A 23,967-nucleotide genomic window follows, 5' to 3' on the forward strand; every position below is an offset into this window, starting at 1 on the left:
GCAGAAAAGTGCGTGAAAGATTTTAGAATGAGAGGGTTAATATCCAGTTTACCCTGCATTGTTAGCACAGATCTAGCTTGCTTTTTGTGTCAGGAGCTTGGCATGGGTGGAGAGTAGGCATGGAATGTGTTTGGCAGTTAATGCGCTGGCACGTGCTAACTGCCAACCCAGCGTTCAGCGGGAGGTGCTAAGTGCTTCTGTCTTAACCATGAGTAGATACCGCACATTAATCTAAATGTTAATGTATGACCTGAAATAATAAATAGTGTTAAGCCATGGTAACTGCAAATTTTACTACAGTTTACAAAAGGAGCCCCTTGGTATGACTATTATTCCCTTGTATGACTATTTTTCTAGTTCTTCTTCCTTCTAATGTTACATGACTAGAAATAGACTTTTTATTTGCTTGTCCTAAAGAGTTAGGGGCCCTTTTACCAAGCTGCAGCAGTACATAAGTACATAAGTATATAAGTAATGCCATACTGGGAAAAGACCAAGGGTCCATCGAGCCCAGCATCTTGTCCACCACAGCGGCCAATCCAGGCCAAGGGCACCTGGCAAGCTTCCGAAACGTACAAACATTCTATGCATGTTATTCCTGGGATTTTGGATTTTTCCAAGTCCGTTTAGTAACGGTTTATGGACTTGTCCTTTAGGAAACCGTCTAACCCCTTTTTAAACTCTGCTAAGCTAACCACCTTCACCACATTTTCCGGCAATGAATTCCAGAGTTTAATTACACGTTGGGTGAAGAAACATTTTCTCCGATTTGTTTTAAATGTACTACACTGTAGTTTAATCGCATGTCCCCTAGTCCTAGTATTTTTGGAAAGCGTGAACAGACGCTTCACATCCACCTGTTCCACTCCACTCATTATTTTATATACCTCTATCATGTCTCCCCTCAGCCGTCTCTTCTCCAAGCTGAATAGCCCTAGCCTCCTTAGTCTTTCTTCATAGGGAAGTCGTCCCATCCCCGCTATCATTTTAGTCGCCCTTCGCTGCACCTTTTCCAATTCTACTATATCTTTCTTGAGATGCGGCGACCAGAATTGAACACAATACTCAAGGTGCGGTCGCACCATGGAGCGATACAACGGCATTATAACATCCTCACACCTGTTTTCCATACCATTCCTAATAATACCCAACATTCTATTTGCTTTCCTAGCCGCAGCAGCACACTGAGCAGAAGGTTTCAGCGTGTTATCGACGACGACACCCAGATCCCTTTCTTGGTCCGTAACTCCTAACGTGGAACCTTGCATGACATAGCTATAATTCGGGTTCTTTTTTCCCTCATGCATCACCTTGCACTTGCTCACATTAAACGTCATCTGCCATTTAGCCGCCCAGTCTCCCAGTCTCGTAAGGTCCTCTTGTAATTTTTCACAATCCTGTCGCGAGTTAACGACTTTGAATAACTTTGTGTCATCAGCAAATTTAATTACCTCGCTAGTTACTCCCATCTCTAAATCATTTATAAATATATTAAAAAGCAGCGGTCCTAGCACAGACCCCTGAGGAACCCCACTAACTACCCTTCTCCATTAAGAAAACTGACCATTTAACCCCACTCTCTGTTTCCAATCCTTCAACCAGTTTTTAATCCACAATAGGACATTTCCTCCTATCCCATGACCCTCCAATTTCCTCTGTAGCCTTTCATGAGGTACCTTGTCAAACGCCTTTTGGAAATCCAGATACACAATATCAACCGGCTCCCCTTTGTCCACATGTTTGTTTACTCCTTCAAAGAATTGAAGTAAATTGGTCAGGCAAGATTTCCCCACACAAAAGCCGTGCTGACTCGGTCTCAGTAATCCATGTCCTCGGATGTGCTCTGTAATTTTGTTTTTAATAATAGCCTCTACCATTTTCCCCAGCACCGACGTCAGACTCACCGGTCTATAATTTCCAGGATCTCCCCTGGAGCCTTTTTTAAAAATGGGTGTTATATTGGCCACCCTCCAATCTTCCGGTACCACGCTCGATTTTAAAGATAAGTTGCATATCACTAGCAGTAGCTCTGCAAGCTCATTTTTCAGTTCTATCAGTACTCTAGGATGAATACCATCCGGTCCAGGAGATTTGCTACTCTTCAGTTTGCCAAACTGCCCCATTACGTCCTCCAGGTTTACCGTGAAGTCAGTAAGTTTCTTCGACTTGTCCGCTTGAAATACCATTTCTGACACCGGTATCCCACCCAAATCCTCCTCGGTGAAGACCGAAGCAAAGAATTCATTCAGTCTCTCCGCTACGTCTTTGTCTTCCTTGATTGCCCCTTTTACCCCTCGGTCATCCAGCGGCCCAACCGATTCTTTTGCCGGCTTCCTGCTTTTAATATACCGAAAAAGATTTTTACTATGTTTTTTTGCCTCTAATGCTATCTTTTTTTCGTAATCCCTCTTGGCCTTCTTTATCTGCGCCTTGCATTTGCTTTGACACTCCTTATGCTGCTTCTTGTTATTTTCAGACGGTTCCTTCTTCCATTTCCTGAAGGCGTTTCTTTTAGCCCTAATAGCTTCCTTCACCTCACTTTTCAACCAGGCCGGCTGTCTTTTGGAGTTCCGTCTTTCTTTCCTAATTCGCGGAATATGTATGGCCTGGGCCTCCAGGATGGTATTTTTGAACAGCATCCACGCCTGTTGTACAATTTTTACTCTCTCAGTTGCCCCCCTAAGTTTTTTTTTACCGTTCTTCTCATTTTATCATAGTCTCCTTTTTTAAAGTTAAACGCTAACGTATTTGACTTTCTGTGTACAGTTACTTCAAGGTCGATATCAAAACTGATCATATTATGGTCACTGTTATCAAGCGGCCCCAGTACCATAACGTCCCTCACCAGATCATGCGCTCCACTAAGGACCAAGTCTAGAATTTTTCCTTCTCTCATCGGCTCTTGCACCAGTTGCTCCATAAAGCTGTTCTTGATTTCATCAAGGAATTGTATCTCTGTAACGTGTCCCGATGTTACATTTACCCAGTCTATATTTGGATAATTGAAGTCACCCATTATTATCACATTGCCCATTTTGTTCACGTCTCTGATTTCTTTTATCATTTCTGTGTCTACCTGTTCATCCTGGCGAGGCGGACGGTAGTACACTCCTATCACCGTTTTTTTTCCCTTTTATACATGGAATTTCAAACCACAATGATTCAAAGGTGTGATTTGTGTCCTGCTGAATTTGTAATCTATCTGAGTCAAGGCTCTTGTTAATATACAATGCTACCCCTCCACCAGTCCGGTCCACCCTATCACTACATATACTTTGTACCCCGGTATGACAGTGTCCCACTGGTTATCCTCCTTCCACCAGGTCTCAGTAATGCCTATTATATCCAATTTTTCGTTTAGTGCAATATATTCCAACTCTCCCATCTTATTTCTTAGACTCCTAGCATTTGCATATAGACATTTCAGAGTATGTTTGTTGTTCTTATTTGCATGATGCTTAGTACCTGACACTATTGATTTGACATCTTTTGTCTGATCTTTAGTTGTATTTAAGGGCACCTGGTCTACCACGGTCTGTTGTGCAACCTCACTATCCAGAAACCAGTGGCACTGGCGTGTGGATTTGCCATCCACCGAGGGCCCTTTAACACAGCAGGGTTTTTTTGAAAGGAAATGGATGTGAGTTAAGTACAAATGTGCCATGTGGCTATTTCCTGGGGGAGCCCTAATCGCCTCCTATTTAGGAGGCAGTAACAACTCCTGCACTAACTCAACGATAATTGGGCTGCACCTCTGGTAAGCCCCCAGTGGTAAAAATAAAAAATATATTTTCTGGTCGCACTGGAAATAGTGCACAGTGGGGATGACACTACCACCAGCACTCATGGTGGGATGGCAGTAATGCTCTATTGGCACATGCCAATGCTGCAGTAGCTTTACCATGGCGTTGTAAAAGGATCCCTTTGTTTACTGTTATTTTTCTTTTCTATAACACTTCCATAGAAAACCTTAGTCCACAAGCCATTCGTAGTGTACAAAGGGTTTTGATGCTTTTTTTAAATGAGTGCCTATTAATACTTAAAACTCAAGAATTCACCTACAGCATTTTTATTTTAATGGTGTATTTTCATTGCTTCTTGTAACCACATAATATTGGTGGTAAGTAAGGGTCAACAAACAGCAAGTATGCAGTACAACTAGTTCAACTCCTTCTTCTTTTTTTAGCTATACTCTATTATGTAGATCTGTACATACTGCACTATTTATTTCAGGAAGAATGGATTTATTGTGTGATCTTGTAATGAATGCCAAGGGAAAGAGGCCAATTGCATTAATCACTCAGGGATGTCACACCCCTGCTGCTCCATCCCATGAAAATTGTCTACAATATGATCAGTGCATCACTTTTTTCTTGGGACCCTCTATGTATTGATATCAAGAATTATAAAAGGGAAAACATGCTTGCTTTCCCCATCCTGATGGAACTTCTTAATGTACTGCTCAATCATTATCTTCACAGCATTTTGTTTTCCCTCTATGGCTGGAAAAAGCTCACATTTTTTTCCCCACCTCCTCCTCCTTCACTCCACTCAACAACACAGTTCCATTTCTCTGACCTAATTGTAAAGTTATCTTGAACATTAACCCAGCACTTGAGCATTCTGAACAATGCCAGATTACAGAATAGTGCATTTATTTTATCTACTTATTCATTCCAAAATAATTATATTCTGCAAATCCCAAAACAAAATTTCCCAACATGGATAACAAAGTAGATGCATAATAATATAATACCAAACATGCAATATAACATACTCCAAATTCATATGGTAACATTTGAAATATTACTTTCAATACTTGTGAATATTGTAACAGTTGGTTACAATTTGAACAAAAATAAAAACATGCTTATGGTTTATTAAGGGACCCTTTTATCATTTGGTGGTAGGGCTACTGCCAGGTTTACATATGTCAAATCGTTCCTACCGCCAGTCTTGCCCAGGAGCCCAGCGATAGTTCCGGGTCTGCCACACACCATGTCCAGCACTAGAAAATATATTTTTTTATTTTCTAGCACGAGTGGGTGGGGAGTGGGCATGCCTGGCGGTTGTCAGGCAGTGCTACAGTCTGCCCAATTACCACCAGAACCTTCACCACCTCCTAAATAGGAGTCAATAAGGGCCCTAACAGTAAATGGCCACATGGCAATATTTAAATTACCACATGGCCATTTACTTCCCTCTTTAAAAAAAAGTACATATTTACTTGTGGTGGTAAAACGTAGTCTCGGTATATGGCAGTCCCATGTGCCAATCCTACCGCAGGCCATCTTTCACTTCTGTTTGGTTAAAGGGCCCCTAACAAACTTGCTATTCTGTCTTATTTGCAAAGTAAGTCAAGTCAGTTTACAATCAATGTGGCCCTTTTACAAAGCTGCAGTAAGCACTAACATGTGCATACTGTCACCCGCCTGTCCTGCGAACAACACACAGCTAAGAAATAGGAACAATCTACCATTAAACAATCCAAATCCTAGGGTCCACCTTGGTAGTCAGCACTCAAGAAAAAAGTCTAGGTGTCATTGTAGACAATATGCTAAAACAGAATGCTATGAATTATTAGTAAAGGGATGCAAAATAAGACCAAGAATATTATAAAGCCTCTGTATCATTCCATGGTGCAACCTCACCTTGAGTCTGCTATTGAGACAATTTGGGGTTCTGCCAGGTACTTGTGACATGGATTGACCACTAATGGAAACAGGATACTGGGCTAGATGGACCACTGGTCTGACCCAGTATGGTTATTCTTATATTCTTATATATTGCATTAAGTTCTGGTCACCATATGTCAAAAAAGAAATAATCACATTTTCTATATTTGTGTGTCTGGGCATTTTATTTTTCCATCACATTGATCCCAGTTTATCTTCTTCTTTCCTGTCTTCTGCTAATTCTGTTTCCAGTGGCCACTGTCCTTTTGTTATTTTTACTCTCTCATCCTATCTTGTTCCATTCTCTCTGACATATTGATCTTTCTCTTAAAGCTCTCTCCTCTGTTTTTTTTTTCTTTTATGCCTCTCTTTCTACTCAGATTTCACCCTCTTGATGTTCTCCTTTTAACTTTTCATTTGTGAATCAACTTTCTATCTCCTTCTCTTGTCACTTAGCTCCAATGTGTATTTTCTAGCAAAAAAGGTGCAGGTGCTCAAATGATAGGCCGCCCTTCAAGAGTAGGGTGATCACTGAGGGACCCACCCCAATATAGCCAGGCCCCCTGCAACCAGTCACAGAATCTATGATGAGACAGGATTGGTGTGTAGACCCTGTGGTCTATCATTAAAACTTGGGTCCCATGGGTCTATTTTAGCAGACAATGGAAAAGGTGTCAGTACCCCCAAGTACCCCCTCAAAAAAAGCCCTGCTTAGCTCACACATTTCCATCTTGTTCATTTCCCAGCCTCATTTCCCCTTTTTTATCTTTCATTCGCTTCCCATTACACATTTTTACCTTCTGCACTTATTATCCTCTTCTCATTAATCTGCTTGACAACCTCTCTTAAATAGATCCATCCTATCCCTTCACCCAACCTTATAACCAAGCATCCTCCTCCCTCTCACTCTCTTTCTTCCCTACTGACATGCTTGAAACCTAATCACTTCCTCCCTCCCTTCTGTTTCACCTCTCTCTTGAGTCCAACGTATCTCAGTCCTTCCTACCACCTCCTGAGTATAACATTCTCCTCCTTCCCACCCTTCCACTCCCCAAGTCCAACATCTCTCCTCCCTTCCTTCTGCTCATGAGTATGACATCTATCCCGTTATCCCATCTGTATCACAACTATTGTATCTTTTTCTTCCTCCTTCTGTCCCTAAGTCTATCTGTTCCTCTTCCCTCCATGTCCATCTCTCCCTCCCCCTCATTCTGTCTCTCCCTATCCCCCTTTCTGCCCCCCATGAGGCTGACATCTCTACCTCTCCACCTTTTGTCCCCATCCACCCTCCTTGAGTCTATTTCTCCTCTGGTCCCCTTGCCCCCCTATCTAGGTTTCCCTCTCCCTTTCCCATCTCTATCTTCCCCCTTCTGCTCCCATCTGTTCTCCAATGAATCCACCTCTTTTTCTTCCTCTTCTACCCCCTCTGCCCTGCCTGTCTCTGTGTCCCCCCTTCCACCCCCTCTTCACTCTCTTGGTCCATCTCTCCCTCTCATTCATCCTTACCATCCATTTTTAACTCTCATACTCATGCCCCTCCCTTTAGGTATATTAAAAGCAAGAAGTCGACAAAAGAATCAGTTGAACCACTAGATGACCGAGGGGTAAAAAAGGGCACCCAAGGAAGACAAAGCCTAGCAGAGAGATTAAATGAATTATTTGTTTCGGGTTTTCACCAAGGAAGATTTGGGAGAGATACCGGTGCCAGAAATGTTATTCAAAGCTGATGAGTCAGAGAAATTGAGTGAAATCTCTATAAACCCGGAATATATAATGGCACAACTTGATAAACTGAAAATTAGCAAACCGCCTGGACCAGATAGTATTCATCCCACAGTACTGATAGAATTGAAAAATGAAGTTGCAGAATTATTGTTAGTAATATGTAACTTACCTTTAACATCAAGCATGGTACCAGATGATTGGAGGGTGCCAATGTAACACCAATTTAAAAAAACAAAAAAAAGGTTCCAGAGGTGATCCAGGAAATTATAGACCAGTGGGCCTGATGTTGGTGTCAGGCAAAATAAGAGTAGGGTTAAATGGTTAGTATTCTCAATTGAGAAGGGTAGAGAGTGGGGTTCCCCAGGGGTCTGTGTGGGACAGTTGCTTTTTAACATATTTATAAATTATCTAAAGATGGGATTAACTATTGAGATAATTACATTTACTAAAAACAAGTTATTCAAGTTGTTAATCACAAAAAGATTGTGCAATAATTACAAGAGGGCCTTACAAGACTGGGAGACTGGGCATCTAATGACAGATGATGTTTAACGTGAGCAAGTGCAAAGTGATGCATGTGGACAAGAGGAACCCAAGATATAGCTATGTAATGCAAGATTCAACATTAGGAGTCACTGATCAGGAAAGGGATCTAGGTGTCATCCTTGTTGGTACGTTGATACCCTCTGCCCAATGTGAGACAGAGGCTATGAAAGCAAATAGAATGTTAGGTATTATTAGGAAAGGAATGAAAAACATAAATAAGGATGTTATAATGCTTTTGTATTGCTTCATAGTGCGACCACACTTTGAATACTGTGTGCAATTCTGGTCTCTGCATCTCAAAAAAGATATAGTGGAATTAGAAAAAGTACAGAGAAGGGCGACAAAAATGATAAAGGGGATGGGATGACTTCCCTATAAGGAAAGGCTAAAACGGTTAGCGCTCTTCAGCTTGGAAAAGATGGATGAAGGGAGATATGATAGAGGTCTATAAAATAATGAGTGGAGTGGAACGAGTAGACATTAATCACTTGTTTACTCTTTCTAAAATGCTGCTCCCTCAAAATTGCTGCCTGAGACTGCCCCCTTCAGTTCACCTAATTATTGGGCTGCTCCCTATTTTCCTGCAATTCCCCTGACTCTTCCCAAATGATCTAACAAATAAACCCCATCTTTTGAACCAATGCCCCACCATAATATATCAAGGATACCCTTTCCTCAGCTTGTCCCCTCAGGCCCATCAACCACCCCCCGGTAACTTAACCAGAATAATCCCTGATAGTCTAGTTGGTTAGAATATGAGTGTCTCCCGTACTCTCCCACATTGTACAGCTCCAGAAAACAAAATGGCCACCATGAATCCTAGTGGTAGTATTGCTGTACTACAGTAGGGACATCCTTCCATATAAGGAGATTGTCCTTTATAGTAACAGGAATTCTGCTATAGATTATATCATTTTAATCAAGATAACTTCTATTTTATCCATTTGGAAAGCATATTAATATTTATTATGTAGAGTGAATATAAATTTAGATTATTTAAGCATGCTAACACAAGAAATTAACTACTGGCACTTTTCTCTTATAATAATTTTTATTCTTCTGGAACAGTGTCAAGCAAATATGGATAATTTGCTTTCTCTCTGTTTGCCGCTGTTCGTACACTTGTTCTTAGCCTCTTATTTAAGTACATAACTAATACTCAAATTATTCAAATGTGATGGGAAATATGTTATTTAAATGAGGTCAATATTTGTTCATTTAAGATTTGTGCACATGGTAGATAAACAGGCCTGCTTATCTTAGCACAGCAGTGCTGGAATGACTGTGAATTAGGAACTGGAAATAGTTATTGGTTGACAGCCCTATCTCTTGATAACTGATTCTGAACTTCACCTTACACAGACTAATAGGACATGGCTAATGCTAGACGATATATCAGTTTATTTTTCACTCAGGGCCAAACTGAGTTGCTGCTAATCAGCTTACAGTATATATTTTAGATTTTAATTAATACAATACCTTTTCTTTTTTCAGTAAACTGAAAAATATGAATGGAAAACCAGTGAGTTTAGCATCAATTTTAATGTGAAAATGAATATATACTTCTGGACTGAATCCTATTGAATTGTCACAAGGGTATGTGTGTTATGTACATCATACTGGATAAGAACAAGACTGTATTCTGTTTCCAACAGTTGCCAATGCGGTTCACAATTACCTGGATAGATATCATTAAGTAGCTGAATTCTACAAGGCTTGCCCTCAGGATAAGCAGTGACTTTCCCCACATCAACCTGTTCCTTCAGGAACCTGCCTAAACTTTTTTTTTAAACCCAGCTATGCTAACTGATTTTACTCCTTTCTCCAGAAATTAATTCCAGACCTTAACTATGTGTTGAGTGAGACAAAAAAATCCTTGATTTGTGTTTAAGTTGTTAGAACTTCATGACATGTCCTCTAGTCTATGTACACTTTTGAAAGAGTAAACAATCAATTCATATTTATCTATTCCCCTCCTTAAGATTTTAGAGACTTCTATGAGAAGAGACTTCAAGACCTCAATATATAGTCCTAGAGGAAAGGAGGGATAGGGGAGATATGATGTATAGGTTTACATACTTAAAGTATTAATATGCAGACTACGTTTTTTTCAGAGATGGGGAAGTGGTAGAGCTAGAGGCCACAAGTTGAGGTTGCAGAGTGGGAGAATTAGGAGCAATGTCAGGAAATACTTTTTCACAGAAAGGGTGGTGGATGAATGGAATGCACTATTACAGGAGGTTGTGAAGATGAAAACAGTCGTGGAATTCAAGAATGTGTATGATAAAAACAGAGGATCACTCTATAGAAAAAGGATGGAATTTAATTAAAGCTAAACAAGTGACCTCATAACTGGAGTGAGTTTAATGATAATTTCTGAGGTTGGAAAGTTAGACCAGTGGTGTACTGGAGCCGGCTCATACTGGCTTGCAAGAGCCGTTTGTTAGATTTTTAAGAATTTGGGGAGCCAGCTGTTAAAGTACCTACTTTAACAACCGGCTTCCCAAAATTTGGATTTGGATACCCTCCTGGCATCAGCGTCAGCGTCCTCCTTCCCTGTGTGGCTTAGGCAGGCATCTTCTGTCTCCACTGCCCTCCCCCAAGCACCTCTCTGCATTCAGTTTTTGTCTTCCCCCCACCCCACACCTCCTTTCCTCTTCTTGTTCTCCAGCCGCAGTACGATTAATTTTTTTTTAAGCAGTGCTGGTATACGTTGACAGGAACAGGCTGCTTCAGCCAATCCCTGGGCCTTCGTCAGCCCCTTGGGGGTAGGACAGGCTGAAGGAAGGCCCTGGGACTTGGCTGAAGCAGCCTGTTTCTGCCGACATATAACAGCACTGCTTTAAAAAAATTAATCGTGCAGCAGGCGGCCAGCAGAACATGAAGAGGCAAGGAGGTGCTGATAAGTTGCAGTATTCACCTAATAGATGGCCACCAAAAATGTTATGAGAATCAGTTGCTTAACATTCAGATCTACTTACTATTAAAAAAACCCTCCAAAACCCACATTAATTAGGTTGAAACCTGGGAGCATTTAACATATTTTTTCCCTGTGCCTACATTAAAAGAAAAATATGGCATGTGGGAACTTGCTCCTTTTGTTTTGTGGATTGCAGTGGTATATTATAAACATGCACTTGCCTTTTTTATTGCTTCCATTTCACAGAAAGGTATTGCATATTGAGAGAAGGGGCTTCTTTCATGCAGACTTGCTGTATAGAGTCAATCAGTCTAAATGCGCCAACATTGTCCAGTTCAGTACACTATTAACTGCCAAGTTCATACAAAATAATTATGTTCAATGGAAATATCTGTTTGCTCAGGCTGCTGGCTATATAAATATTCCATCACTATTTCATTATTGCTACCAATAATTACATATTAGGGCATTTGGTTTAAACTTTTATCCAGTCCTCTTACATGCACATGATTTTGCCTTTTGAAATCAAAAGTGAATTCTAAGGATGGCTGAATAATTAGGTATAAACTGTGTTTCTGACATTGCTTGTTTTGGACTGCTTTGAGTCCTTCTGGTCTGTACATCTGATGTCTGGAATTTTGGAAGATGGAAATGAGAAAATTAAGTTTTGGATGTACTCTGTAGAAGCTGTTGTTTACTTTTGCAATATATGTATGAATGCTCACAATAAAAACTTCACTCATTGGCCTTCAATCTTCAGAATAGCAGTGGTAGATCTCTAGCTTTGAGGTGGGCCACCCTTGGCGTCTCTGAACTCCTTTACCTTTGCTGGCAGGGATATCAAAGCCCCACCAGTCAATAAATTGACTGCTGCTGCTTCTCGCAGCATGTTTTAGGCTTTGAGCAGCACGACACGACTTCTCAAGCAAGTATGTATGAGAATTCCTGGCATGCTGCTCAGAGCCAGAAACAAGCAGTGGAGAGTGGTGGTAATCCATTCATTTGACTAGTAGGGCTCGGAATCCCTGCCAGCAATGGTATGCCTAGTGTGCCCGCATGGGGGGAGCAGGGAGGGAGGAGAAAAAGGAATGTTTTGCTCCCTAGTCCACCTTAGGACACCCCAAATTGAAGAGCTGGCTATGCCTGGAGAGACAGAGCCTGTTGTTAAAAATTTCTCAGCACACCACTGAACCCGTCACTCACACTTTCACCAACTCAGTCCCAGTGATATTCAAGGCCAAATCATCAGACCACTCCAGAACCACCCCATCCAATAAAGTATCCACCTTATTAAACTGACCTCTCCATACTACCTTGGAAGTGTATTAAACTAGCAGAACAAAAGCTGAAAGTCCTCATCCTCCTTCTCAGTTCTAAGGTCATCCACCCTTTCCTGCTTACTCCTCAGAGTATGAAAATAATGACATACTTACAAATATAAGAAAAAATGGGTTTTAGGGAGGTTCCTTTTATTGTCCAATTGAGCAAAAGAGGGTGAGGTCTCTGACTCCAACCTAAGAATGTCTCCCAAGTGGACATACCCCCCCGTGATTTCCAACTTTGAAAACCACCTGGACCAAGGCCCGGCTCAAAGCCAGGGTTCCCAGAAAGGGCCAAAAAAGGGGATAGTTTAGGAGAGCACTACAGAAAGTGCAACCACCAAAGCCATGCCTTACTACTAATCATTTCTATAGCACTACTAGACTATGCAGCATTGTACATATTATATACAGGTACTTTCTCTGTCCCTAGGGGGCTCACTATCTAAATTTTTTGTACCTGGTGCAATGGAGGACTAAGTGGCTTGCCCAAGGTCACAAGCAGCTAGCAGTGGGTATTGAACACAGGTTGGCGGGATCAAAGCCCACTTCACTAACCATTAGGTTACTCCTTATGGAGAGAAGCAATAACAAAAGAAACATCAGGGAGTACCAACCCCTCCCGTAAAGAAGAGTCAATGGATCGCACCCATCGGTTAAAATGCTGTGTATATTAGAGGGGAACAATTTCTGATGGCCAAAATGAACCCACCACATGAGTACAGCCAGATTATACAAGTGACTATCAGGGGTACCCAAAACCCCTTATCCCGAGGAAGTGCATGTTTAAAAAGGCTGATCCTTGCTGTCTTACTATGCCACAAGAACTGACGTAAAATATTTTTAAACCAACCTTCTTCCTTATAAGTAAGCCAAGAAGATTGGGCAAGGTCACCATCTTGAATAAAGTGACTTTGTATCAGCACAGAGAAAAATCCCTAGATATTTAATAACCCCTGGGGCTGACTGGAGCATAGTCGGCAAACAGCAATCATCTTCTGTCAAATAACAGCTTGCACAAAATTTTAGTTTCATCATAGTTGATTTTCAAGCCAGATAAACTATCAAAACAATCTATAGTGCACATTACTCACTGCAGGTCCTGAACTGGGTCACCCAAAAAAAGAAACATATCATCAGCAAGAAGATGCAATTCTTGTACTGCATCTCCAAGTTGGATGCCAGAAAGGGAAACATATGCTCGTAATTTAATTGACAGAAGTTCTATGGTCAAGATGAACAGAAGGGAGACAAAGGGCAACCCTGTTGGGTGCCCTGACACATGAGAATGGTTCTATAAGGGCTTCATTTACCAATAAACGTGCCTCCAGGGTGGTACATAGCACCTGGATCCACTGCAAAAAGTTTCCCCAATCCTATACCAGTCCAGCACCCAGTACATAAAATCCCAGGAAATTTGATCAAAGGTGTTTTCAGCTTCCAGGCTGATTACAGCTCCCCAACCCCCTCACCAGTCATACTCAGCAGCGCCAACAGGGCATGAAGAACATTAGTGAAGGCATAATGGACCAGAACAAACCCAGTGTAATCCTCATGGATCAGGTGGTGAAGGGTCTCATTCAGCCTGGATGCCAACACATATGCCAACATCTTAAGATCTTGAATAATAAGAGCAATGGGATGGTACAACCTTACCTGCTAATGGTCCCTGCCCAGCTTAGGAAGCAAGACCATATGGGTATGATTCTGATGCAGGCCTAAAGAACCCCAATCAACAAACTCTTGAAACAATGCTCGCAGAGGGTCCACCAACAATTCCACCATCATCATATAATACCCCAACCGAACCCATGTGGGCCCTGGGACTTAGCCATCTTCAGATTGCCAATGACTTACCTGATTTCCATGACCGTAATGGGACGGTCAAGGTGGGCCCTCTTTCTGGGCCCTCTCTGCCAAGGAAAGCTGCATGAGAGCCTGCTCCTCAAAGAAATCCTACCTATCTGATGAGTTGGGGGCTTCCCAAGTGTAAAGCTGCTGGTAAAAATCCGCGTCAGAACCGTGCAGCCAACTTTAAGTTTGGTAATATATTTTCACACTCTATTTGGGCAGACCAAATTAGCCAACAGTCTTTCTAGTACGATTAACTCATTTGTACAACTTGTACTTGTAAAGCAAAATACTGTACTTCACTTTCTGGACCAGCAGGGAGTCTAGCTCCTTCCACACAGCCAGCATCCCCTCCCACTCCACCAAAGTTAAAATAGTGATATACTGTCACCATAAAACATGATGACGAACATGTCAGAGCAAACAATTGAGCATTCCTCCACTTCTGAACAGAATGAGGTAAGAAATAAATTGACCCTGTTTGATGGGCTTGTCCACCTCCAACAGGGTTGTAACCTAAAACTGGCCTCCCCTTCCCCCACCCCTTCCATCCCACTGTTGTCCTCCAAACATTTCTGACAGACCTTGTGGAAAAAATGCTAAAAGTTACAATCATGACACTACACAGGGTTCAGGCGCCAGGCACAGGAGCGGGATTTTTGTTGTCATGTGTGGATTGGACAAAGGAAAAGGTACCTGGTGTTTGTTTAGCCTGGATACTAGGAGGCTATCATGATGAAGTTGCTCTTTAAACTGAAGATCTGAAATCAGAGATTCTGAAGAAAGCAAACTGTAATAATTGCCAGGTTTTCCTTGCAGCCATGGACCTCACAGCCAGAGATAATTGACTCAGCTGTGTGCAAGGGGTCTGGGGAAACTGTTGTAGTTTTGTAAGACTTATGCTACATTTTAACTGAAAGCTTATGTTTGCTACCTGCAATCTTGAACAACAGCAAATCCCCGAGTGGAAGGAAATTTGTTTTCCCACTAGAATGGTGATAGTGTTTAAAGATTTGTTTAATTGAGGGGTTTACTATGGGAATTCTTGGGAATGTATATAAATGCCTCAAGCGCCAAGCCAGTCTGGTTTGAGAAGTTGTCCAATGCCTGATAATGTGACAAAAGAAAGATATCCAAGCGTTGCCCTGAAATTGAAGGCTGCATATTATTTATGTTTATTTTGAGTTTGATTAAATTTAATGTTGTGGAATAGAAATGTGAAAGTTATTCAGTACTCAAACATAATGCTCTGAAAGCAAAATCCAAAAGGTGGACTAAGCTCTGGAAAGAAATTAACTGGTTATCCAAGGGGAACAAGAACCCCAATGTCTTGCTCTTCAGCACTCACATGACAACATATACAGTATCTATAATGGCAAATATTTTCACATACCTTCTGGAGACATCTCAGGTATGCTGGCTACATAAGGTTCATTAAGGAACTGTGGTCTATTGTCATTAATATCCTGTACTTTGATGATGAATTCTGATTCAGGCTCCACGGGAAGTCCAGTATACTTGTTTATTGCCTGAGCTCTCAGAGTATAGGATGATTTCTTTTCTCGATCAAGTTTCTTCACAACATAAATTGTACCCGTATTTTCATCAATTGTAAAAATGTTTCCAGCTCCTTCACCTGACAGTCTGTATTGGTAAGACCCATCCTGTTTGTCTGAATCAGACCTCAGCTGTAGAGATAAACAGTAAATATTCATTTTTAGGATAATACCAAGGAATGTGTAGAGAGCGAAAACAGACTACAAAGAATTTTTAATGCTTCAGTTTCGAGACTGGTAACTATGCAATGGAGAGGCTCTTCAGATCTGTACCAGAAGTGATGCAAAAGAAAACAGATTCCAGACGTACTGCTCCAAAACAAAATCTCTTTCTTAACACAATCACCCGATGTGGTCCACGTTTTGCTCACTCATGGGATGCTTCAGGGGTACAATATCAGAAATAGGAAGGTTAAAGCATTTTCACTGAAAACAGTCTGTGTCCTTGCTGCTATGAACATTGTGTTGCTGAGTATTTTGTTTATTTTAGTTGGGACTGAAAATCATTTAACCATCCCATTTCTGGTATTGTGCAAGCTGGGCAATTAACTGGAAAATTCTCAGATAGAATTCTGGTATTGAAGCAGTCTGATAAACATGCTAAACATGTACACAGAGATTGGCTTTTATAGTATCATATGAAGAGCAGTGTGATTGTTTGGCTTGCATCTTACCTTATATGATTGGTGCCTCTAGAGTTGTTAAAATATTGAAGTTTTGTCCAGTAGTATCTAACCATCACATTTTCTCAGATTTTCCTCTTGTAGCTTACCAATGCAGTAGGAATTTAGGAGAGCCATGCCTGTCTTTGCTGATTATGGTTCAAAATGGTCACTGTGACCCCTAGTGATAGTCTCATAGTATGGCAGTTGTTCAAAAACACATGGTTCGGCTCAAGGTATCTCTCAAAGATATCACCAAAACAGAGAAGATAGGGTATCCAGATAGTGAGGTTGCAATAGAGACCATTTTAGACCAGCCTGCTTATAATCGAATGAGAAAAACGCCCAAGTTCCGACCTAAATTGGGAGATGGACGTTTATCTCACAAAAACGAATAACACGGTATAATCGAAAGCCGAACTTGGACGTTTTCAACTGCACTCCATCGAGGAAGCGTACAAAGTTGACGGGGGCGTGTCGGAGGCTTGGTGAAGGCGGGACTGGGGCATGGTTATCACCCGAACAGAGATGGGTGCCTTTCGCCGATAATGGAAAACAAGTATGCGTTTGTAGCTAGAATTTAGGGCACTTTTCATGGACCCTGTTTTTTCACAAATAAGGCCCCAAAAAGTGACCTAAATGACCAGATTACCACCAGAGGGAATCGGGGATGATCTCCCCTGACTCCCCCAGTGGTCACTAACCCCCTCCCACCACAAAAAAATGATGTTTCACAACTTTTTATTTTCACCCTCAAATGTCATACCCACCTCCCTGGCAGCAGTATGCAGGTCCCTGGAGCAGTTGTTAGGGGGTGCAGTGGACTTCAGGCAGGTGGACCCAGGCCCATCCCCCCTACCTGTTACAATTGTGCTGCTTAATGCTTAGTCGTCCAACCCCCCCCCCCCAAACCCACTGTACCCATATGTAGGTGCCCCCCTTCATCCCTTAGAACTATAATAATGGTGTAGACTTGTGGACAGTGGGTTTTGAGGGGGATTTGGGGGGCTCAACACACAAGGGAAAGGTGCTATGCATCTGGGAGCTCTTTTACCTTTTTTTTTGTTTTTTTAAAAGTGCCCCCTAGGGTGCCCGGTTGGTGTCCTGGCATGTGAGGGGGACCAGTGCATTACAAATCCTGGCCCCTCCCACAAACAAATGCCTTGGATTTATTCGTTTTTGAGCTGGGCGCTTTCATTTTCCATTATCGCTGAAAAGCAAAAACGCCCAGCTCACAAATTGTCGAATAAAACATGGACGTCTATTTTTTTCGAAAATACGGTTCGGTCCGCCCCTTCACGGACCCGTTCTCGGAGATAAACGCCCATGGAGATAGACGTTTTCGTTCGATTATGCCCCTCCAGGTGTCTTTAAATAAAAATCAGACAAAAGATTGCAACTTAACACTGTCAAGTGCTGAGCAAGATATAAATAGGAACAACAGTTTGAAATGTCTATATGCAAATGACAGAAGCCTGATAAATAAGATGGGAGAGTTAGAATATATTGCACTAAATGAAAAATTAGATATAATAGGCATCTCTGAGACCTAGTGGAACGAGGACAACCAGTGGGACACTGTCATACCAGGCAGAAGCGGAGCCAGGTTGACGGTGTGGGGGGAGCGAGAGTGGCGTGAGAGCAAACTTCCGCCGGCACTGGCGCGCATTTTCAATGCAACATATTGAGAAAAAATAGGCGCCGGAGCTGGCAGAACTCCGTTTAGGGGAGTGGCTGCTCCCCTGGCACCCCCCCTGGCTACGCCACTGATACCAGGGTACAAATTATATCATAGTGACAGGGTGGATCGAATTGGTGGAGGGGTAGCATTGTATGTTAAAGCTTTCCTTGAATCAAATAGATTGAAAACTCTGCAGGAAACAAAACACATCTTGGAATCTGTATGGATTGGAATTCCTTGTGTAAAGGGAAAAAGGATAGTGATAGGAATGTACTACTGTTTGCCTGGCCGGGATGAACAGAGAGATGTAGAAATGTTATAAGAAATTAGGGAGGTTAACAAACTGTGCAACACAATAATAGTGGATGACTTCAATAACCCTGATATTGACTGGGTAAATGTAACATCAACATAGTAAATGACGGCAGAAAAAGACCTGCATGGTCCATCCAGTCTGCCCAACAAGACAAACTCATATGTGCTACTTTTTGTGTATACCCTACTTTGATTTGTACCTGTCCTCTTCAGGGCACAGACCGTATAAGTCTGCCCAGCACTATCCTCGCCTCCCACCACCGGCTGGCACTGCCACCCAATCTCGACTAAGCTCCTTAGGATCCATTCCTTCTGAACAGGATACCTTTATGTTTAGACATGCTACGGAGATAAAATTCCTTGACATAATCAGGGACTGCTTCATGGATCAGCTGGTACAAGAGCCAATAAGAGGAGGAAACATTCTACACCTAGTCCTTAGTTAAGCGCATGAACTGGTGCAGGAGGTAATGGTGCTGGGGCCACTTCATAACAGTGATTATAATATGATCAGATTTGATATCAGCTTTTGAGTAAGTACACACAGGAAATACAATATGTTAGTATTTAAATTTCAAAAAGGAGACTATAATAAAATGAGAAGAATGGTGAAAAATAATCTTAGAGGAGCAGTTACGAAGGTCAATATTTTACATCAGGCGTGGATGCTGTTCAAAAATACCATCCTGTAAGCCCAGGGCTAATATATGCCGTGTATTTAAAAAGGAGGAAAGAGGACCAAATGACAGCTGGCATGGTTTAAAAGTGAGGTGAAGGAAGCTATTAGAGCTAAAAGAAAATCCTTCAGAAAATGGATCTGACTGAAAATAATAAGAAACAGCATAAGGAATGGCAAGTCAAATGCAAAGCGCTGATAAGGAAGGCAAAGGGACTTTGGAAAAAAGATTGCGTTGGAAGCAAAAACAAATCGTAAAATTATTTTTAGGCATATTATGTTTCAACATTTTTTATTGATGAAATTGAAAGTGAATAAGCAACAAGCTCTACAAATTGCATGTTACAGAGCCAAATTGTCCAAATATGAACATAAGAACAATCATATCATCAACAATTTAACTTTTCCTCCCCACTCATAACCCTCCCTACCCTTCACTGCTATGTACTGAGTACACTTGCACAAAATATGCAATTTGTCTGGTCACTCCTGTGATCTGCTAGTTACAAGAGCAGCAGGAAACTGGCAAAAGAATCAGTTGGACCGCTAGATGACCGAGGGGTAAAAGGGGCAATCAGGAAAGACAAAGCCATTGCGGAGAGATTAAATTAATTCTTTGCTTTGGTCTTCACCAAGGAAGATTTGGGAGAAGTAACAGTGCCAGAAATGGTATTCAAAGCTGACGAGTTGGAAAAACTGAGTGAAATCTCGATAAACCTGCAGGATGTATTAGTGCAATATGACAAATTGAAGAATAACGAATTGCCTAGACCAGATGGTATTCATTCCAAAGTACTGATAGAATTGAAAAATGAACTTGCAGTGATAAGTAGTAGTAGTAATACATAATTTATCTTTAAAATCAAGCATGGTACCGGAACATTGGAGGGTGGCCAATGTAACACCGATTTTTAAAAAAATGTTCCAGAGGTGATCCGGAAAATTACAGCCCGGTGAACCTGATGTTGGTGCTGGGCAAAATGAGACTATTATATAGAACAAAATTACAGAACATATTCAAAAGCTTGGATTAATGAAACAAAGCCAACATGGATTTAATGAAGGGAAATCTTGCCTCACCAATCTATTACATTTCCTTGAAGGAGTGAACAAACATGTGGATAAAGGTAAGCCGGTCAATATTGTGTATCTGGATTTTCAAAAGGCAGCTGACAAAGTACCTCATGAGAGTCATGGGATAGGATGTAGTGTTCTATTGTGGATTAAATATTGGTTAAAAGATAGAAAACAGAGAGTAGGGTTAAATGGTCAGTATTCTCAATAGAGAAGGGTAAATAGTGGGGTTCTCCAGGGACTGCTGCTTTTTAACATATTTATAAATGGATGGTATTAACTAGTGAGGTAATTAAATTTGCTGATGGCACAAAGTTATTCAAAGTTGTTAATTCGCAAGACAATTGTGAAAAATTACAAGATGATCTTACGAGACTGGGAGACTGCAAATGCAAAGTGAAGCATGTGGGAAAGAGGAACCTGAACTACAGCTATACAATGTAAGGTTCCACATTAGAAGTGACCAACCAGGAAAGGGATCTAGGTCTCATTGTTGATAATATGTTGAAACCCTCTGCTCAATGTGCGGCGGCGGCTAAGAAAACAAATAGAATGTTAGGTATTATTAGGAAAGGAATGGAAAACAAAAATGAGGACATTATAATGTCTTATATCACTCCATAGTGTGACCACACCTCGAATATTGTGTTCAATTCTGGTCACTGCATCTCAAAAAAGATATAGTGGAAACAGAAAAGATACAGAGAAGGGCGATGAAAATGATAAAGAGGATGGGACAACTTCCCATGAGGAAAGGCTAAAAAGGCTAGGGCTCTTCAGCTCAGAAAAAAGACAGCTGAAAGGAGATATTATAGAGGTATTATAGAGATATATGAAATACTGAGTGGAGTGGAACAGGTAGATGTGAAAAACTTGTTTACTCTTTCTAAAAATGAAAGGACTAGGGGGCACGCAATGAAGCTGCAAAGTAGTAAATTTAAAACGAATCAGAGAAAATATTTCTTCATTCAACTTGTAATAAAGTTTTGGAATTCATTGCAAGAGAATGTGGTAATATCAGGTAGCTTAGCGAGGTTTAAAAAAGGTTTGGATAGCTTCCTAAAAGAAAAGTCCATAAGCCATTATTGAAATGGACTTGGGGAAAATCCATTGCTTATTTCTACAATAAGCAGCATACAATGTATTGTACTGTTTTGGGATCTTGCCAGGTACTTGTAACCTGGATTGGCCACTGTTGGAAACAGGATGACGGGCTTGATGAACCTTTGGTTTGTCCCAGTATGACAATACTTATGTACTTATTTACAACTAGGGGTCAGACTGCCATATAAGAATTTATTGAGGCATTGGAAGTGTCACAGATGTGCTTTTGTGAAAATGAAAGCTTACAGTGGTGACACTGCAATAGATAAACCCCAAGCCTATCCCCATCTCTGCAAACACTCTAGTGACAATAAGTTGTACAAGAATTTGTTATCTTGCAAAAGTGCACTAGTTTTAGATTGTCTCCTCTCTTTAAGATAGGCATGTCTTACTTTTATATATACCATGCACGGGAACTTCCTCTGTTTTTGGCATGGTTTGCTAGTTAGCCTCAGCAGAAATGCAGTGGCGTACCAAAGGGGGGGGGTGGGGCGGTCCGCCCCGGGTGCACGCCGCTGGGGGGGTGTCGTGTGTCTGTCCGCTACGTTCATTCTGTGCTCCCTCTGCCCCGGAACAGAGGGAGCATGGAAACGAACAAAGCAGACAAGCGCTAGGCACCCCCCCCCCCCAGTGACGTGCACCAGGGGGTTCCTTCGCTGGGGGGGTGTCCTTTCGCTGGGGGGGGCACGCTGCACCCGGGGGGCGGGGCGCATCAGCGATCCGCCCCGGGAGTCAGCCCCCCTATGAACGCCACTGCAGCAATGTAACCAAGGGCCAGTATCTTGATGCAGTCATGCTAATTTCCTTTTTTTTTTAATTTCATGCAGTGATTTTCTGGACCTGTTGTTCAGATATCTTTTCACCTAGTGAGCTTCATGACCCCTGACACAGGCGTAGATGCCAAAACACGGCTTGTACCGGTTCTCATATTTGCTATCCCAGCTCTGGGGGCCCTTAGTGAATTTTTTTTCCTGTTGTTCCTATGTCTTACTTTGCAGTCAGCCAGTTTGCAAATATGTATATCAGAAGCAATTGCTAATGCTAAATGAAGTCAAGTGAATCCACTATTACACATCCGTCTGCATTTGATTTTTGGACTTTTATTAGAAACTGGTATTGGTTCCAGTACTCTCTTTAGCATAGCTGTAAGCAAAATACATACATAGCATTTGTGAAACTATTGTTATTAAGCTGGATATGAGCCCAGAAATACTTACATTTGAGCAACTTTTTAAAGTCAAGAATGATGCAACTGGATCTTTAGTGAGGATCATGAAAATGCAATTAATGAATTTTGAACAGTTCACCCCCTGAGTCCAATTAAATTTTAGTGCTAGTCAATTAGAGTTTGTGCTTATTTTAGTTTGTTCATGCAAAAAAGGGCAGAGCAAGTAAGGGCACAAGATCTACTGATAACAATTACCACCATGAAAAAAATAACCCACAACATACAGGGGGATGTTGAGTCTCATTAAGAAAATTATCTTAAAATCCATGATTTTGCTTCTCAAAGGCAGGGAAAGCTAATTGCCCCTTGTAATAAAATGACACAGATCTAATGAAGTATGCTGGTTCTTGCAGAATTTTAATGCAAAAAAAAAAAAAAAAAGAGGGGGATTTGGTAGTAATCTGCTTCATTAAAAATTAATGAGGGGTGAATCAGCTGCTATTTAAGGGTGAGAGAAAATCATGCTAAGTGCTATTTGTAAACATCACTAGGCTTGGTAGTGCTGATTTACTGCAGTGTCAAAAATAGCACCAGTAGAGCAGCCAGATGTTGATAAGTGATGTTTCATTCCATTTTAGTTCTTTTCCTTTTTTTTTTAAACTCAAGCCCAGAATTAATTACTATGAACTCTTCAATTTGACATTTGCATTTCTAATCAGAAACGTTTACCCATAACTTGGCTATTACTGAATTTTGAGACCACTACTCTTAATCTGTTGAAAAAAAACAAAACAAAATGGCAATTTACCTGTCCAACTGACAAAGGCTTTGTCAACGTTTGTTCCTCCAAGACAAAAAATTGATTCCAAACCCAGCTTCGCTTCACTCTCTGAGGGCTCAGAAGTTGTTGGTTCGTACTGTGTTGCTTTCGGCTCTCCATGCTGAGGAGGAAAGACCAATGCCAAACCAGTTCTAGCAAAACTGGCAGCCAGTATGAGTAGATCATGATTCTGGTTTTGTTTCTATGGGTGTCCAGTAAAAAAAAAAAAAAAAAAAAACCCAAGGAAATAGATGGAACTAGTTCAGTCTATAATTCAACTTTTGAGCAACAAAATCCTAACAGATGGTCAGGTAGTTCCCCTTTTCACTCCCAGGCAATATAACATCACAATATTTCCATGTTCCTAGAAAAAAAAATGTAAAAAAACAGAATCAGCAATACATACATAGTCTTGTTTTAAAAAAACAAAACAGGTCATTCATTTTATTGAAGTCATTTCTTGCTATCACTTAAAGGGGTCCTTTTACTAAGCTGCTTTAAGTACTGACATGTGCTTACCACAGCAAAAATGGTTTTGCCATGGGGCACAATCAGGCGTCTCACAGTAATTTTATCATGTGTACATGCTGTGGGCATGTCTGGGGGTTGAGAGTGAGTGTGTTCCACGCTAATCAGTTAGTGCACCTACATTGCTATGAGCTAATTGATTAGGGCCACATTAAAATGCAACCCGACGTGGCCACGTTTTGCCTCTCTAGGGGCTGCGACAGGGATTAGCAACTATTAGGTTCCCAAAGGGCATGAACATCTAATAGTTAGTAGATGTAGCAATGAAAACAGTTCAGCAGCTAGCAGCAGGATAAGAACAGTGTCTCCTCCTTTCTCAATAGTATGCCCTTTGAATGAACAGAACA

The 23,967-nt window shown here is 41.3% G+C and overlaps 1 protein-coding gene across 1 annotated transcript in view; it reads right to left on the minus strand.

The window, feature by feature from the left end:
• The window catches only part of CDH19 (cadherin 19), a 225,734-nt gene extending 202,284 nt beyond the window's left edge, over positions 1 to 23,450 (minus strand). The window contains 2 exon segments of the mRNA XM_030212600.1: positions 15,430 to 15,724; positions 23,081 to 23,450. Of these exon segments, the coding sequence (XP_030068460.1) occupies positions 15,430 to 15,724; positions 23,081 to 23,278 (493 nt within the window). The 5' untranslated portion in view covers positions 23,279 to 23,450.
• Positions 23,451 to 23,967: the final 517 nt, after the last annotated feature.

This window comes from Microcaecilia unicolor, chromosome 1, assembly GCF_901765095.1.
Source record: "Microcaecilia unicolor chromosome 1, aMicUni1.1, whole genome shotgun sequence".
Taxonomy (NCBI): domain Eukaryota; kingdom Metazoa; phylum Chordata; class Amphibia; order Gymnophiona; family Siphonopidae; genus Microcaecilia; species Microcaecilia unicolor.